At 46.7% G+C, this 18,121-nt stretch overlaps 1 protein-coding gene across 2 annotated transcripts in view; it reads left to right on the top strand.

Annotated features, from left to right (window-relative positions):
• IGF2BP2 (insulin like growth factor 2 mRNA binding protein 2) overlaps positions 1-18,121 on the top strand; it is a 324,744-nt gene that overhangs the window by 275,400 nt on the left and 31,223 nt on the right. The window contains exon 11 of one of the 2 annotated variants that reach the window (XM_038762344.1): positions 7,817-7,885. The exons of the other annotated variant lie outside the window; for it this stretch is intronic. Coding sequence (XP_038618272.1) covers positions 7,817-7,885 — 69 coding nt within the window. The remainder of the gene's footprint in view (positions 1-7,816; positions 7,886-18,121) is intronic. 2 annotated transcript variants of the gene reach the window in all.

Consider the following 18,121-nt stretch of genomic DNA (forward strand, 5'->3'; position numbering starts at 1 on the left):
ATCGTATTGAGCACTTACTGTGTGCACAGCACTGTACTAAGCGCTTGGGAAGTCCAAGTCGGTGACATATAGAGACAGTCCCTAACCAACAACGGGCTCACAGTCTAGAAGGGGGGAGACAGACAACAAAATCCTCAATTCATCAGCGCTTAGAATAGTGCTTTGCTCATGGTAAGCGCTTAATAAATGCCATTATTATTAATGTGCATATCCTGTCAGTTCTATCTTTACAACATCTCTAGAAGACCCTCCTTCATATTCAGCAGACCACAGCTCTCCCCATCTTCAAAGGCTCTTTGAAAACACATCTCCTGCAAGAGTCCATCTGCATTGGATTTCTAATTTCCCCACATTTTATCCCCCAACTGCAACATTAGCCATCTCACACCTTCTAAATACACACACACCCCTCCTCCCACCTATGTACATATATGCACCTATGAACATAGCTTTATACTCTTTGGTTCCCCTGCCTCTCCTTCTCTTTAGTGTTTAGTTTTTGTTTTGCGGTGTTTGCTTAGCCCTTACTATGTGTCAAGCACTGTTCTAAGAGCTGGGGGAGATACGAATTTATCAGGTTAGACACAGTCCCTGTCCCACATGGGGCTCACAGTCTAAGTAGGATTTAATCCCCATTTTACAGTTGAGGAAACTGAGGTGCAGAGAAGTGTAGTGACTTGTCCAAGGTCACGCAGAAAGCCGTTGGCAGAACTGGGATTAGAACCCAAGTCCTTTGATTCCCAAGCCCTTGCTCTTTCCACTAGGATGCTCTTTTGCTAGTTTTCCAGCTCCTTGAGGGCAGGGATCATATACATTAATGCCGTCGTACTCTCCTAAGTTTAGCGCAGTTCCAGTCACACAGTTGGAAATACTACTGGGTGACTGATGAATTGAAGTGGAGGGAGGCGTGGGAGTGGAAAGAGCCCTGCCTAAGGCCTAGGGGGTCTGTTTCACCCCCTTTCTCCCCCTCCCTACCCATCTGGATTCCCTATGCCCAACCTGCCTTGGGCTCACAAATAAGTGGTTACCTTACATTTAGCTCCAGAGGCTGGTGTGGGGCTACCAGTGTGGATCAGGGAACGAAGGGGACGTCCCCCCCAAATTTTCATGGGTTTTAAAAGATACCGAACTTGGGCACCTATTTTTCTTGGTTTCCTTTTATTGTCATGGGCTTTCATTTCAGTTTATGTTGAGAAATATATTAAAACCCAAAATAGAATTTAACACGGAAAACATGTAGGAAAATAATAGCGGAGCTTCTGTACCGCATTCAGAGTAAATTAAATAACAATTCGGGCTCAAATGAGATCCAAATGTGAATGGCCCCGGGTGGAGGCGGGGAGGGGAGCTCCTCAGGGAAACACTAGGTTGCTCAATTCATGAGGAAGCAAAAGGACTGAGGAGTTGGGCTTGGAAGAAGCCGTGGGCTTCTGTTGTGCTGGTCACCCCTCTGCGGAACCGGAGCAGGTTTTTCCCTTGCTCTGTCAGGGCAGTAGTTCAGTGGCCAGCCAGCGGGGTCACAGGGTGGCCTCCTCCTCCTCTGGAGCATCCCGGGAATAATAATAATAATAATGATGGGATTTGTTAATAATAATAATAATAATGATGGCATTTATTAAGCTCTGACTATGTGCAAAGCACCGTTCTAAGTGCTGGGGGGGATACAAGTTGATCAGGTTGTCCCATGGGGGGCTCACAGTCTTAATCCCCATTTTACAGATGGGGGAACTGAGGCCCAGAGAAGTGAAGTGACTTGCCCAAAGTCACACAGCTCGTACCTCGTTCTTGCTTGTCCCGCCATCCACCCCCGGCCCACATCATCCCCCGGGCCTGGAATGCCCTCCCTCTGCCCACCCGCCAAGCTAGCTCTCTTCCTCCCTTCAAGGCCCTACTGAGAGCTCACCTCCTCCAGGAGGCCTTGGCAGTCTGAGCCCCTTCCTTCCTCTTCCCCTCGTCCCCCTCTCCATCCCCCCATCTTACCTCCTTCCCTTCCCCACAGCACCTGTATATATGTTTGTACATATTTATTACTCTATTTATTTATTTATTTATTTATTTTTCTTGTACATATCTATTCTATTTATTTTATTTTGTAAGTATGTTTGGTTTTGTTCTCTGTCTCCCCCTTTTAGACTGTGAGCCCACTGTTGGGTAGGGACTGTCTCTATATGTTGCCAACTTGTACTTCCCAAGCGCTTAGTACAGTGCTCTGCACACAGTAAGCGCTCAACAAATACGATTGATGATGATGATGAAGTGGCGGAGCCGGGATTTGAACCCATGACCTCTGACTCCAAAGCCCGTGCTTTTTCCACTGAGCCACGCTATGTGCCGAGCACTGTTCTAAGCACTGAGGTAGATACAAGCTTAACAGGTTGTCCCATGTGGGGCTCACAGTTTGAATCCCCGTTTTCCAGATGAGGGAACTGAGGCCCAGTGAAGTGAAATGACTTGCCCAAAGTCACACAGCTGACAAGTGGCGGGGTCGGGATTCGAACCCATGACCCGTGCTCTTTCCACTAAGCCACACTGCTGCAGGCCAGCAGAAAGAGCGACACTAAAATCTCTACTGCAAGTCCCACCAGCCTGTGGATTTTCCCAACAGGATGTTGAAGCCTAATGGAGAGAGCCCGAGTCTGGGAGCCAGGAGGACCTGTTCTAATCCCGGCTCCACCACTTGTCTGCTGGGTGTCTTTGGGCAAAGCATTTCACTTCTCTGGGCCTCAGTTCCCTCATCTATAAAATGGGGATGAAGACCGTGAGCCCAATGTGGGACAGGGACTGTGTCCAATTTCATTATATTGTATCTGCCTTGGCACTTAGTACAGTGCCTGGCACATAGAAAGTACTAACAAATACCACAGTTGTTATTATTAATTATTATTATTGTTGTTGTGGCACTCAGGGTGACACAGAGGAGGAGACTGGGATCCTGCTAGCAACATTGTGCCCTCTCATTCATTCATTCATTCAATCATATTTACTGAGCGCTTACTGTGTGCAGAGCACCGTACTAAGTGCTTGGGAAGTACAAATCGGCAACATATAGAGACGGTCCCTACACAACAACGGGCTCACAGTCTCCCCTTTGCTCTTCTCCCATTCCCTTCTGCGTCACCCTGACTCCCTTTATTCACTGTTGCCAACTTGTACTTCCCAAGTGCTTAGTACAGTGCTCTGCACACAGCACTCAATAAATATGATTGATTGATTGATTCAATTGTATTTATTGAGCACTTACTGTGTGCAGAGCACTGTACTAAGCATTTGAATTCATCCCCCATCCCAGCTCCACAGCACTTATGTACATATCTGTCATTTATTTACATTGGAGTCTGTCTCCCCCTCTAGACTGTGAGCTCATTGTGGGCAGGGAATGTGTCTGTTTATTGTTATAGTGTACTCTCCCAAGCTCTTAGTACAGTTAGTACAGTGCTTGGCACACAGTAAGCGCTCAGTAAATATGACTGGATGAACTCGGCCCGTGGCAGCTGATTACAAGGAGCTGCGTACCTGGAGCTCCCAACCACCCTCATACTGGCAGCTCGTCCTCTAGACTGCAGGCTTGTTGTGGGCAGGAAATGTGTCTGTTATAGTGTTAGATTGGACTCTCCCAAGTGCTCAGCACAGTGTTCTGCACACAGTAAGCGCTCAATAAATATGATTGAATGAACTCGGCCCGTGGCAGCCGATTACAAGGAGCTGCTTACCTGGAGCTGCCAACCACCCTCATACCGGCAGCTCGTCCTCTAGACTGCAGGCTCATTGTAGGCAAGGAATGTGTCTGTTATAGTGTTAGATTGGACTCTCCCAAGTGCTCAGCACAGTGTTCTGCACACAGTAAGTGCTCAATAAATACCACTGATTGACGGACTGACTCTCCAAGGGCTACCTTCTGTCCTCCTTAAGACACAGAATCAAAGGAAGAGCTTCCTTCCCCTTTCTTTCTCCACTCCGAAACTGAAACCAGGCCAACACCACTTGAGTTTTCTGGGAGATATTAAGGCAGAACCAGCTGGCTACAATAATTGTGGCATTTGTTAATAATAATAGTAATAATAATAATAATGGTACTTGTCAAGTGCTTACTCTGCGCCAAGGACTGTTCTAAGTGCTGTGGTAGATCCAACCTAATTAATTAATTAATGATGGCATTTGTTAAGTGCCTACTATGTGCAAAGCACTGTTCTAAGCGCTGGGGCGATACAAGGTGATCAGGTTGTCCCACGTGGGGCTCACAGTCTTCAACCCCATTTTACAGATGAGGTAACCGAGGCTCAGAGAAGTTAAGTGACTTGCCCAGTGTCACACAGCAGACATGTGGGGGAGCCGAGATTTGAACCCAACTCCCAAGCCTGTGCTCTTTCCACTGAGCCACGTGACCAGGTGATCAGGTTGGACACAGTCCCTGTCCCACATGGGGCTCACACTCTTAATCCCCATTTCACAGGTGAGGTAACTGAGACACAGAAAAGTGAATAGACGTGCCCGAGGTCACACAGCAGACATGTGGAGGACCCAGAATTAGAACCCAGGTCCTGTTGACCCCCCAGGCCCATGTTCTACCCACTAGGACTTGCTGCTTCTAAGTAAGCACTTACTATGTGCCAAGCACTGTACTAAGCACTGAAGTAGATATAAGATGGGGCTCACAGTCTTAAGTAAGAGGGAGAGGGAGAATGGGTGCTGAATCCCCATTTTGCAGTACTCTCCCTAGGCTGTAAGTCACTGCAGGCTTTTTAAAAGCTACAAATCAAATGGAAACAACGAACGTAGTTACTCTGTAATAATCGTGATTGTGGTCCTTGTGGTCCTTGTTAAGTGCTTACTATTTATTTATTTATATTTATTTATTTATTTATTTATTTTGCTTGTACCTATCTATTCTATTTATTTTATTTTGTTAGGATGTTTGGTTTTGTTCTCTGTCTCCCCCTTTTAGACTGTGAGCCCACTGTTGGGTAGGGACTGTCTCTATATGTTGCCAACTTGTACTTCCCAAGCGCTTAGTACAGTGCTCTGCACACAGTAAGCGCTCAATAAATACAATTGGTTGATTGATGTGCCAAAAAGTGTACTAAGCCCTGGGGTAGATGCAAGATAATCAGGTCGGACACAGTCCACGTCCCACGTGGGACTCACAGTCTAAGTGGAAGGAAGAACTGGTGCTCTGCACACAGTAAGCGCTCAATAAATACGATTGATGATGATTTAACAGACGAGGAAACTAAGGCACAGAGAAGTTGAGTGATTTGACCAAAGTCACACAGCAGGCAAGGAGCGGAGCGAGGACTGGGACCCAAATCCTCTGACTCTAGGTCCATGCTGCATATCGTCATTTGGTGTCAGTCAGTCTGTCATATTTATTGAGTGCTTAATGTGTGCAGAGCACTGTAGTAAGCACTTGGGAGAGTACAATATAACAATGTAACACATTCCAAGCCCACGACAAACTTACAGTCTAGAGGGGGAGCTCTCACAGCGTCCAAAGCATCATGAACTCTGGAGTGGTAAGAAATGTGTAAAAGAATGACCTTCCTCTCCAGTTGCTCACAATTTCATGCCGGTTCCTTCTCTGCTAGCCAAGTGGGGAAATCCACTTGCCATTGCTGGGCCCTCCCATAGGCAATCCAGTCATGATCATCATCATCATCATAATAATGGTATTTGTTAAGCGCTTACTATGTGCAGAGCACTGTTCTAAGCACTGGGGGGATACAAGGTGATCAGGTTGTCCCACGTGGGGCTCACAATCTTAATCCCCATTTTACAGATGAGGTCACTGAGGCCCAGAGAAGTGAAGTGACTTGCCCAAAGTCATACAGCTGACAAGCGGCAGAGTTGGGATTAGAACCCATAATAATAATAATAATAATAATAATAATAATAATAATAATAATGGCAACCGTTCATTCATTCATGAATAAATGACAGGCGAGAACGAGGCACAGTGAGGAGATTAGCGGCAGAGGAGCGGAGAGTGCGGGCTGGGCTGGAGAAGGATTATGATTATGATTATTATGATTTGTTAAGCACTTACTATGTGAAAAGCCCTGTTCTAAGCGCTGGGGAGGTTACAAGGTGATCAGGTTGTCCCACGGGGGGCCTCACAGTCTTCATCCCCATTTTTCAGATGAGGTAACTGAGGCCCAGAGATGTGAAGTGACTTGCCCAAAGTCACACAGCTGACAATCGGCAGTGCCGGGGTTTGAACTCATGACCTCTGACTCCCAAGCTGGTGCTCTTTCCACTGAGCCACAATCATCTCACCAGTAGACCATGTGCGATCCGGAAAACGGTGCCTACTTGGAAAAGCGAGGAACATTTTGTATCATAATAAGTAATTAACATGCTGGGATTTGGTTAGCACTCAGGGCCTCCAGACACAGTAATCCAACTTGGCTTCTGGACAATCAAAGCTGCCATAGTTCTACGCAGGGCTTCCTTCAGGGTAGTGGGGATTACTCAGAGGGCCAGGGTCATTCGTAGAAGGAGCGTGGCTCAGTGGAAAGAGCACAGGCTTCGGAGTCAGAGGTCATGGGTTCAAATCCTGGCTCCGCCAATTGTCAGCTGTGTGACTTTGGGCAAGTCACTTCACTTCTCTGGGCCTCAGTTACCTCATCTGTAAAATGAGCATTAAGACTGTGAGCCCCCCTGTGGGACAACCTGATCACCTTGTAACCTCCCCAGCGCTTAGAACATAGTAAGCACTTAATAAATGCCATCATTATTATTATTATTCACCCCAGCAGCACTACTCTTCTTCTTAGAAAACTGAAAATTAGTCTAAATTCCCTTTCTGTAGCGTCGACCCCAAAGCACCACAGCATTTCCCCTTTAGCTTGTATAATCGACTAATGAGAGTGCTGATCCGTGGCCCCTAAATAGCCTGTCTGCAGGCTTTGTCACTATGAATCAGTTTGAAATTCGCCTTTCATCTGAATCATTTCCCGAGTCATTTCTGGGACTCTCCAGCCAGGATCGTGCCTGTTCAGCTAATAGATTCCACACCCAAAATCTGTCATTGGGTGGTGTCTGTGAGTGAGTGAGTGAGAGAGAGCTCGAGTGTGTGTGTGTGTATGTTTGTGTGATAGAGAAAAAGAGTGTGTTTGTGAGAGGAAAAAGTAGAAAGATAAAGAGTGTGAGAGGAAAAAATAGAGAAAGAAAAAGAGAGAGTGTGAGCAAAATAGAGAGAGAGTTTGTGAGAGAAAAAATAGAGAAAACGAGAGAGTGGGTGAGAGAAAAAATAGAGAGAATGGGGGAGAGAAAAAATAGAAAAAGAGAGTGTGAGAGAAAAAAAGAGAAAAAGAGTGGGTGAGAGAAAAAATAGAAAAAGAGTGTGTGAGAAAAAATTAGAGAAAAAGAAAGTGGGTGAGAGAAAAAAATGGAAAAAGAGAGTGTGTGAGAGAAAAAAGAGTTAAAGAGAGTGGGTGAGAGAAAAAATGGAAAGAGTGTTTGAGAAAAAATAGAAAAAGAGTGTGTAAGAGAAAATAATAGCGAGAGAGGAAGAAAGAGAGAATGAATATTCAGGATGAGTGTATACCATTCTGAAAAGAGCAGAACAGAGAATGCTGCTTTGGAAAAAATATCTTAAAAATCTGAAAATCAGCAGCAGCGCAGTACCTACCCAAGAGAAAGCATGGAACACCATGGGGAGACCGTGTAGAATTCTGCAAAAGGCATGAAGCCCGGCGAGCTGGACGGAGGAGAAGTGGGCCTCCGGAGACGAGGAGCCCACGCGTGCTCTTGCCTGCCCCGTGAACGCATTGTGCCCTCCGGTGCCATCCACTGACTGTTCTTTTCTCTCCTGCTGTAGAGTCATTCGCCATACCTCTCGGGTCTGTACGGAGCTTCCCGGGTTGGCGCATTCCCGCATCAGCACTCCGTAAGTGCCACGCTCTTCTCTGCCCTGCCTGCTCCTTGCTTTCCCCGCCTGAGGCGGCTGGTACCCCTGTGGCCCTTTCCAGCAGCCCTCCTCAGTGAGGACTCCGTTCCCCAGCGGCGGGATATCGTCCATGACGGCTGGGCGTTAGCCCGCCTGGCCTCGAGCTGCCGGTAGTCGCCGCGGATTCGGGGAAAGGAAATGCCGGAGTGCCAAGGGGCATCCAGGGGCAACCAGGAGCAGCTCCCCAGCCAAGAGCTAGTGGCGGTGATCTTGGACCACCCTTTCCCTAACGGAAGGAATTAGGGAGAGACGAAGGATGGAATTGAGGAACAGAGAGATGGAGAACATAGTAGTTTGCGGGCCAGAGTGGGACCCCCAAACCTCCTTTCCGTGTACCTCTTGCGTCTCCCGGAGACACCTGGCATCTAACTCCCACCTTGGTTATCCCACTTTTGCCATTTGCCATCCAGTTGCATGAACCTTTGGGACGAGGCTCCTCCTTCGTCATTGTCGGATCGTAGGTCCCGACGCGGGGTGGCCACAGAAGCGACTCTGTGGTGCCTCACTGACACGCTCGGTGAAGTAGCCAGGGTAACGGGCTTTCTTTGGTCTCAAGGAACGTTTCCCATTTTGTCTCGGTAACCTTCCCGGCGCCCCTCGCCTTCTGGTAGCAGGAGGTGGAAGGAATCGTCACCCTGTACCGGTCAGAGTGATGCCACAGAGGCGGTCTGGTTAAAAAGGGTCAAGGATGGATGGAAGAGGTGTTTGCGCGTGAAGATTCCCCTGAATTTGACAGTCGGCTAGCCGGAGGGGCCGAGGCTAACGATCTCAGTTTTGGGGGCAGTAAGGAAGCTGACTTGAGGCTCATTTTTGAATCTGCCGCCGGGAGTCATTGACACCTTCAACGTAAGCGAAGGAAAGGGGGGAAAAAAGATCTGGCTCATGTTGCTGTTTTATGCAGTGAAGCGATACTGCTTGAGTAAATAGCCGAAGGTAATTTTATTCAGGGGACCTGTGGGAAGGGTTGGTCAGATGTTAGACTCATGCCTTGAGAATGCCAGACCTCCAGCAAATAGAGCCTCCGGGGCAAACAGTAACCGTGAGAGAGCTGAGGGAAGAATCAAGTGCCAATGGGGCCCTGAATTGAGAGAATTCTTAACTCATGGGAAGATCAAAGTTGGAATGGCACTATGTTGGCACAGTTGTCAATGGACAGAGGATGGTACTAAATTCAGTGCCTACTAGGGCATTGGACCCAGCGTCAGGTTTTAACGTAGGGGGTGGATGGAGACTTTGGAGAGGGGCTAGAGGAGACCTCTGGAGTTGAAAGGAGAGCTTAAAACAAGGACCTAAGAAGAAGGCCTTAAGAAACTAAGAAGATCCATCATGGAAAGGGGAAAATTGGGAAATAGGCCTTAGAAGGCCTTACTGCTGAAGGGAAACCAGTTCTCCTTATCCATTGAGCATAGGCTAAAAATAAAGGTCTGTTCGCGACATCTGGGATTATGGTAGCTTGTAAGGAAGAACTTGCCGTGGGAGAGATTGCTAGGCACTAAAGCAGCTTGTAGAGGAAGGGTGGGGTGTCTGTTGATCCGTAATAATACGACGGGACCACGTCTTTCCGGGATGCTAAAAGGGGCTGTAGAGACTTGCCCGGAATTCCTTTCAGAGTGATGTCTGAAGGTCTCCTTACTCTGATTTTATGTTATCTTTGTAAACTCTTCCTCTTTAATGTTTGCATTCGCCCGGGGCCATTTTGGAGGGCGACACTGTGATGCTTGTGAGAGGCGAAAATCGTTGACCCTGGAATGAAATTGGATGAGGGTGAGGCCGTGCAAAGACAGGACGCTGGTGGTGAACTTCACGCACACTGCGTTCGGTTGCAGGGACTTTGTATATATAGTGCTTTCTTCCGCTGGACACTTTTCAAAATGAGACCGTGTGAAACTCTGGAAGAGAGGAGGAGGGTTAATAGTGCATGGGAGCTGGGTTGAAAACTTAGTCTTTTTCCTTCCAAACTGCATAACGGTACTTATTGGGAAGCAGCGTGGCTCAGTGGAAAGAGCATGGGCTTTGGAGTCAGAGGTCATGGGTTCAAATCCCGGCTCCGCCAATTGCCAGCTGTGTGACTTTGGGCAAGTCACTTAACTTCTCTGGGCCTCAGTTCCCTCATCTGTAAAATGGGGATGAAGACTGTGAGCCCCCCGTGGGACAACCTGATCACCTTGTAACCTCCCCAGTGCTTAGAACAGTGCTTTGCACATAGTAAGCATTTAATAAATGCCATCACTATTATTATTATTATTGTTGGGGTTGGTGTGTTATGTTGCAAGGAAAAAATGGTTGGAAAAAATGCCAGGCAAGTTAGATTAGGCTACAACTCCAACTGGTCATTTTTTTTTGTTTTGTTTTGATTCATCCAATCGTATTTATTGAGCGCTTACTGTGTGCAAAGCACTGTACGAAGCATTTTTTTTTCACCCCATTCCTAAAACTGTAGATGAAGTGAGGTAGGAGATTATGGTGGATGCTTGGTTTTCTAGATGGCTTTACATTATTTTGAGTCAGTCCTCCACTGGAGAAAATGAAACATAACTGAAGTGCAAACTTTGCATGATCCTCAACATAATAAGGGCATTATTGAGTGCTTTGCACACAGTAAGCACTTAACAAATGTTGTTATTATTATTATTATTATTATTATTATTATTATTGAGTGCCTGAGGCAAATAGCCCTACTTTCTTCACAGCATTTTTTAATGCAGGTTTCAATTAAGCAGTCATCCGAGTCAAAACGTGGCAGTGAGTGTACTGAGTGAAGCACTGAATGTCTTACCAGATGCTGCTTTTATTCACATATAGTACTGATGCTGGTCCCTGTTTTGAAAAAGAGGTGTAAAGATACATATCTTTGTATTTATCCCAGGCTTTGAACAGCGCGGCACATAGTAAGTGCTTAACAAATACCATAATTATTATTATTATCCTCCCTTAAATTATGTCTAGATGCATTCAGTTCATTCTCTTGTGACGTGGGAGTTGCATTCATGATGAATCAATCAGTCAATGGTGTTTATTGAGCACTTACTGTGTGCAGAGCACTGTACTGAATGCTTGGGAGAGGACAGTGCAGCAGAGTCAGTAGACACGCTCCCTTTCATTCATTCATTCAATCGTATTTATTGAGCGCTTACTGTGTGCAGAACAGTGTACTAAGTGCTTGGGAATATAGAGACGGTCCCTACCCATCGAGTTTACAGTCTAGAGGATGAACCCCACAAAAAGGAAAACTGTGTGGGATGTGTATCCTTGTGAGTTGGGATTTTAAAATTCCACTGGGTTGGCTAAAATTGGCTAAGAAATTACTGTGAGGATAAGTAGGGAAATTGAAGAAAACAGGTTCAGTTGTAAACTTGCAAAAAACCTTTCCAAGTGATGGCCATCTCACCCTTCTTGCTGAGAGCTGAGTAAATTGAAATCAGCTTTCTTTATATTCTCCCAATAGAAATGAAGGGGGCTGAATTACTGAGTAGCATATTAGCAGAAAGAAAAACTCAGTATTCCACCCAGTAAGCAAGGAAGCTGATGAAGCTGTCAGGGTAGGATATGATAAGTGCTTGGATCAGCACAGTAGCAGTTTGGATGGAGAGGAAAGGGCGGATTTTAGCGATGCTGTGAAGTTAGAACTGACAGGATGTGGTGAAAGATTGAATATGTGGATTGAAAGAGAGAGATAAGTCGAGGGTAATGCGAAGAGTATGGGCTTGTAAGACAGGGAGGATGGTGGTTCTGTCTACAGTGATGGGAAAGTCAGCGGAAGGACAGGGTTTGGTCACGCTAAGCTTGAGGTGTTGGCTGGATGTATTTATTGAGTGCTTACTGTGCACAGAGCACCATAACAAGCACTTGGGAGAGTACAACACAACAATATAACTCATTCCCCGCCCACAATAAACTTACAGTCTAGAGGGGTGGACAGACATTAATATAAATAAATTATAGATACATACCTAAGTGCTGTAGGGGTGGGGAACAAAGGGAATAAGTTAGATGCAGAAGGGAATAGAAAAAGGGGAAATGAGGGTTTAGTCAGGGAAGGACTCTTGGAGATGGGCCTTTAATAAGATTCTAAAGATGGAGAGAATAATTCTTTGTCAGATTCATTCATTCAATCATATTTACTGAGCGCTTACTGTGTGCAGAGCACTGGACTAAGCACTTGGGAAGTACAAGTTGGCAGTCAGATGTGAAGAGGGAGGACGCTTCAGACCAGAAGCATGGCCGGAGTGAGAGGTGAGCGGTGAGATGGATGAGATGGAAGTACTCTGAGTGGGTTAGCGTTAGAGGCGTGAAGTGTGCGGGCTGGGTTGTAGTAAGAGAGTAGCGAAGTGAGGTAGGAGGGGGCAAGGTGATTGACTGCTTTAAAGCCGGTGATAGGCAGTTTTTATTTGATGTGACGGTGGATGGGCAACCACCAGAAGTGCTTGAGGAGTGGGAACATTTATGGAAAAATGATCCGGGCAGCAGAGTGAAGTATGGACTGGAGTGGGGAGAGACAAGAGGCAGGGAGGTCAGCAAGAGGCTGATACAGTGATCAAGGCGAGAAAGTAAGTGATTGAATTAATTCATTCAATCGTATTTATTCAATTGTATTTATTGAGCACTTATTGTGTGCAGAGCACTGTACTAAGCGCTTGGGACGTACAAGTCGGCAACATATATAAGATGGTCCCTACCCAACAACGGGATCACAGTCTAGAAGGGGGAGACAGGCAACAAAACAAAACATGTAGACAGATGTTAAGTCGTCAGAACAAACAGAATTAAAGCAGAGAAGTGACTTGTCCAAAGTCATACAGCTGACAATTGGTGGAGCTGGCATTTGAACCCATGACCTCTGACTCCGAAGCCCTTACTCTTTCCACTGAGCCACTCTGCTTCCAAGAGAAGCTACTCGCCCACGGAGGTAATAATAATAATGGTGGTATTTGTTAAGCGCTTACTATGTGCCAAGCACTGTTCTAAGCACCGGGGGAGACACGAGGTCTTCAGGTTGTCCCACGTGGGGCTCACAGTCTTCATCCCCATTTTCCAGATGAGGGAACTGAGACCCAGAAGTGGTGGTATGTGGTAGCCGTTTGGATGGAGAGGAAAGGGAGGATTTTAGCGATGTTGTGAAGGTGGGACCGACAGGATTTGGTGATGGATTGAATATGTGGGTTGAAAGAGAGAGAGGAGTCGAGGATAACGCCAAGGTCATGGGCTTGTGAGACAGGAAGGATGGTGGTGCCGTCTACAGTGATGGGAAAGTCAGGGGAAGACAGGGTTTGGGTGGGAAGATAAGGAGTTCTGTTTTGGACACGTTAAATTTGAGGTGATGGCAGGACAGCCAAGCGGTGATGTCTTGAATGCAGGAGGAAACACGAGACTGCAGAGAGGGAGAGCGATCAGGGCTGGAGATGTAGATTTGAGAATCATCCACGCAGAGGTGGTAGTTAAAGCCATGGGAGCAAAGGAGTTCTCCAAGGGAGGTGGTGTAGATGGAGAATAGAAGGGGACCCAGACCTGAACCTTGAGGGCTCCCCCACAGTTAGGGGGTGGGAGGTAGAGGAGGAGCCACCGAAAGGGCCTGAGAATGAACGGCCAGAGAGATAGGAGGAGAATCAGAAGACAGTGTCAGTGAAGCTGAGGTTGGATAATGTTTCCAGGAGAAAGTGGTGGTCGACCTTGTTGAAGGCAGCTGAGAGGTTGAGGAGGATTAGGCCAGTGTAGAGGCCAGCAGGAGCTCATTTGTGTCCTCTTAGAAGGCGATTTCTGTGGAGTGAAGGGGACAGAAACCAGATTGGAGGGAGTCAAGAAGAGAATTGGAGGAGAAGAACTTGAGAGAGCGGGTGTAGACAACTCGCTCAAGGAGTTTGGAGAGGAAGGGTAGGAGGGAGTTGGGGCAATAACCGGAGGGAGCTGTGGGGTGAAGGGAGGGTTTTTTTTAGGCTAGGGGAGACACGAGCCTGTTTGAAAGCAGTGGGAAAGAAACCACTGGAGAGTGAACTGTTGAAGATGGCAGTGAGGGAGGGAAGAAGGGGTGGGGGGGGCAAGTGTTTTGATAAAGTGCAAAGGGATGGGGTTGGATGCACAGGAGGAGGGGGTGGATTTTGAGAGATACCGCTGGGAACGATGGGAGGGCCTGGAGAAGAGCAGGGGAAATTTGGGGGAGATCATGCCTGATAGTGTCAATTTTCTCAATAAAGTAGGTAGCCGGGTCATTAGGGATGAGGGGTAGGGAGGAAGGGAGATAGGGAGTTTGAGAAGAGAGTTAAGAATCTGGAACAACTGGCGAGGGCATTGGGCATGGGTGTCTATAAGGATGGAGAAATAATTTTGCTGGGCAGATAAGAGGGCAGAATCAAAACACGCAAGGGTGAAGATGAGGTGGACGAAGTTGGCCTGATCCCTAGATTTCCACGAGCAGCGCTCTGTGGCTCGTGTACAGAAGCAAAGGAAGTGAACTGTAGAGGTGATGCAGGGCTGCGGATCCAGGGCGCCTCAAACCCGCCAGACAGTGACTCTCCCCCACTTCAAAGCCTTACAGAAGGCTCATCTCCTCCGAGAGGCCTTCCCAGACTAAACCCCACTTTTCCTCATCTCCCATTCCCTTCTGCATCGCCCTGACTTGCTCCCTTTGCTCTTCCTCCCATCCCAGCCCCACAACACCTATGTACATATGTGTTATTTTATTTATTTGAATTGATGTCTGCCTCCCCGACTCTAGAAAAACAACGTGGCTCAGAGGTAAGAGCCTGTCCTTGGGAGTCAGAGGTTGTGGGTTCTAATCCCGGCTCCGCCACTTGTCTGCTGTGTAACTTTGGGCAAGTCACTTAACTTCTCTGTGCCTCTGTTCCCTCTTCTGTGAAATGGGGATTAAGACTGTGAGCCCCACATGGGACAACCTGATAACTTTGTGTCTATCCCAGCTCTTAGAACAGTGCTTGGCACATAGTAAGTGCTTAACAAATACCATCATCATTATTATTATTAGACTGTAAGCCCGTTGTGGGCAGGGAATGTGTCTGTTTATTGCTGTATTGTACTCTCCCAAGCACTTAGTTCAGCGCTCTGCACACAGAAAGCACTCAATATATACGATTGAATGAATTAATTAATGAATGAATGAACGAGGGGACAGGAGCGAGTGAGTTGAGTTCGGTAGAGAGGGTGGAATTGAGGTCATTAATTAGATCATCAAGGGAAGGTAGTTCTAATCCTGGCTCCACCACTTGTCTGCTGTGTAACTTTGGGCAAGTCACTTAACTTCTCTGTGCCTCTGTTCCCTCTTCTGTGAAATGGGGATTAAGACTGTGAGCCCCATATGGGACAACCTGATAACTTTGTGTCTATCCCAGATCTTAGAACAGTGCTTGGCACATAGTAAGCGCTTAACAAATACCATAATAATAATTATTATTATGATTGTTGTCATTCTCTGGGCCTCAGTGACCTCATCTGTAAAATGGGGATCGAAACTGTGAGCCTTATGCAATTTGTTTATATCTACCCCAGCACTTAGTACAGTGCCTGGCGTGTAATGTACAGTGCATTTGTAAGTGTAACAAATGCCACAATTATTATTATTTGGGATGTCAGGAGTTAATCGTAGAAGGCTCATTGTTGAAGGAGGATCTTGAACATAATAATAATAATAATGATGATGATGATGATGGCATTTGTTAAGCACTTACTATGTGTCAAGCACTGTTCTAAGTGCTGGGATAGATACAAGCTAATCAGGTTGGAACCCAATCCCTGTCCCACATGGGGCTCACGGTCTTAATCCCCATTTTACAGATGGGGTAACGTGGTTCATTCATTCATTCATTCAATTGTATTTATTGAGCACTTACTGTATGCAGAGCACTGTACTAAGAGCTTGGGAGCTCAGGGAAGTGAAGTGACTCACCCAAGGTCACACAGCAGGCAAGTGGCAGAGCCAGGAGTAGAATCCAGGTCGTTCTGACTCCGAGGCTCCATCCTCTAGGCCGAGCTGATTCCCTGGAGCAGAGAGAGTTGTTCCAAATGACAATTTAACACGCTATCCATGCAATAGCAAATAATGTAGACTGGAGATTGACTTGATTATCTTGTATCTACCCCAGCACTTATTACAGTGCTTGGCGCATAATAAGGGCTTAATTACTGTTACTATTATTGGAGCCATCCCACCCTCAGCCCTACAGCACTTAGGTTCAGATCTGTAACTTATTCATCTATATTAATGCTTGTCTCCCCTTCTAGACTTGGAGAAGCAGCATGGCTTAGTGGAAAGAGCCAGGGCTTTGGAGTCAGAGGTCATGGGTTCAAATTCTGTCTCCGCCAATTGTCAGCTGTGTGACTTTGGGAAAGTCACGTCACTTCTCTGTGCCTGTTACCTCATCTGTAAAATGGGGATTAAGCCCCCCGTGAGCCCCCCGTGGGACAACCTGATCACCTTGTAACCTCCCCAGCACTTAGATCGTTGCTTTGCACATAGTAAGCGCTTAATAAATGCCATTATTATTATTATTATTATTATTATTAGACTGTATGCTCATTGTAGGCAGGGAATGTGTCTGTTTATTGTTATACTGTACTTTCCCAAGCACTTAATTCAGTGTTCTGCACACAGTAAGTGCTCAGATAACAGGTTAAGATAATCAGTGTTCTGATTGATTGAGAGAGGAAGAGATCGGAGACCTTTAGACCGTAGGCTCCTTGTTGTAGGGATTGTGCTTACTAACTTTGTTGTACAGTACTCTCCCAAGCTATTAGTAATAATAATGATGGTATTTGTTAAGCGCTTACTATGTGCCAAGCCCCGTTCTCATGCTGGGGTGGATACAAGGTGATCAGGTTGTCCCACGTGGGGCTCACGGTCTTAATTCCCATTTTACAGACGAGGGAACTGGGGCACAGAAAAGTTAAGTGACTTGCCCAAAGTAACACAGCTGACAAGTGGCGGAGCAGGGATTAGAACCCATGACCTCTGACGACCAAGCCTGGACTCTTTCCACTGAGCCATGCTGCTTCCAATGTGGGACAGGAACTGTCCATCCCAATTTGCTAGGATCCACCCCAGCGCTCAGTACAGTGCCTGGCACATAGTAAGTGCTGAACCAATACCATTATTGTTGTTGTGCTCTGCACGCAATAAGTGCTCGATAAATAGCATCAATTGCGGCAGGGCCCTACAAGAAAGCCCAGAAAACTTCACATGGGCCGTTGTCCTTGTTCCAACTATTGAGGAAGCTACCACAGCAGCCAGAGCCATAAAAGTGGCAAAACACCTGGGCCTGATGATAAAACTGCTGAGAGTTACAAGGATGGGGGGAGTATACTGGGCCACAAAATGTTCCGCAATTTATGGAGCACTGAAGCGTTACCCCAGGATCCCAAGATGCTCCGTACCGCCGTCTTCAAGGGGGAAGGTGGAAGATCTTTTTAGACTCCCCCTTTTAGACTGTGAGCCCACTGTTGGGTAGGGACTGTCTCTATGTGTTGCCATCGTGTACTTCCCAAGCACTTAGTACAGTGGTCTGCACACAGTAAGCGCTTAATAAATACGATTGATGATGATGAAGATCTCAGACTGTGGTAACCACTGTGCTCTGTCACAGCTCCCCACTTAGGATCTCTAACCAGCCTCATTCGGATCCAGCCAATGATGAATGTTGCTGACTGCAGGCTCCTGGAATCGCAGCATGCCTGCTGTGTGACCTTGGGCAGGTCACTCAACTTCTCAGGGCCTCCGCTCCCTCATCTGCACAATTGGGGGTTCATCATCATCATCATCAATCGTATTTATTGAGTGCTTACTATGTGCAGAGCACTGTACTAAGCGCTTGGGAAGTACAAATTGGCAACATATAGAGACAGTCCCTACCCAACAGTGGGCTCACAGTCTAAAAGGGGGAGACAGAGAACAAAACCAAACATACTAACAAAATAAAATAAATAGAATAGATATGTACAAGTAAAATAAATAAATAAATAGAGTAATAAATATGGACAAACATATATACATATATACAGGTGCTGTGGGGAAGGGAAGGAGGTAAGAAGGGGGGGATGGAGAGGGGGGCGAGGGGGAGAGGAAGGAAGGGGCTCAGTCTGGGAAGGCCTCCTGGAGGAGGTGAGCTCTCAATAGGGCCTTGAAGGGAGGAAGAGAGCTAGCTTGGCGGATGGGCAGAGGGAGGGCATTCCGGG

The sequence above is a fragment of the Tachyglossus aculeatus genome, chromosome 1 (assembly GCF_015852505.1).
Source record: "Tachyglossus aculeatus isolate mTacAcu1 chromosome 1, mTacAcu1.pri, whole genome shotgun sequence".
NCBI lineage: Eukaryota > Metazoa > Chordata > Mammalia > Monotremata > Tachyglossidae > Tachyglossus > Tachyglossus aculeatus.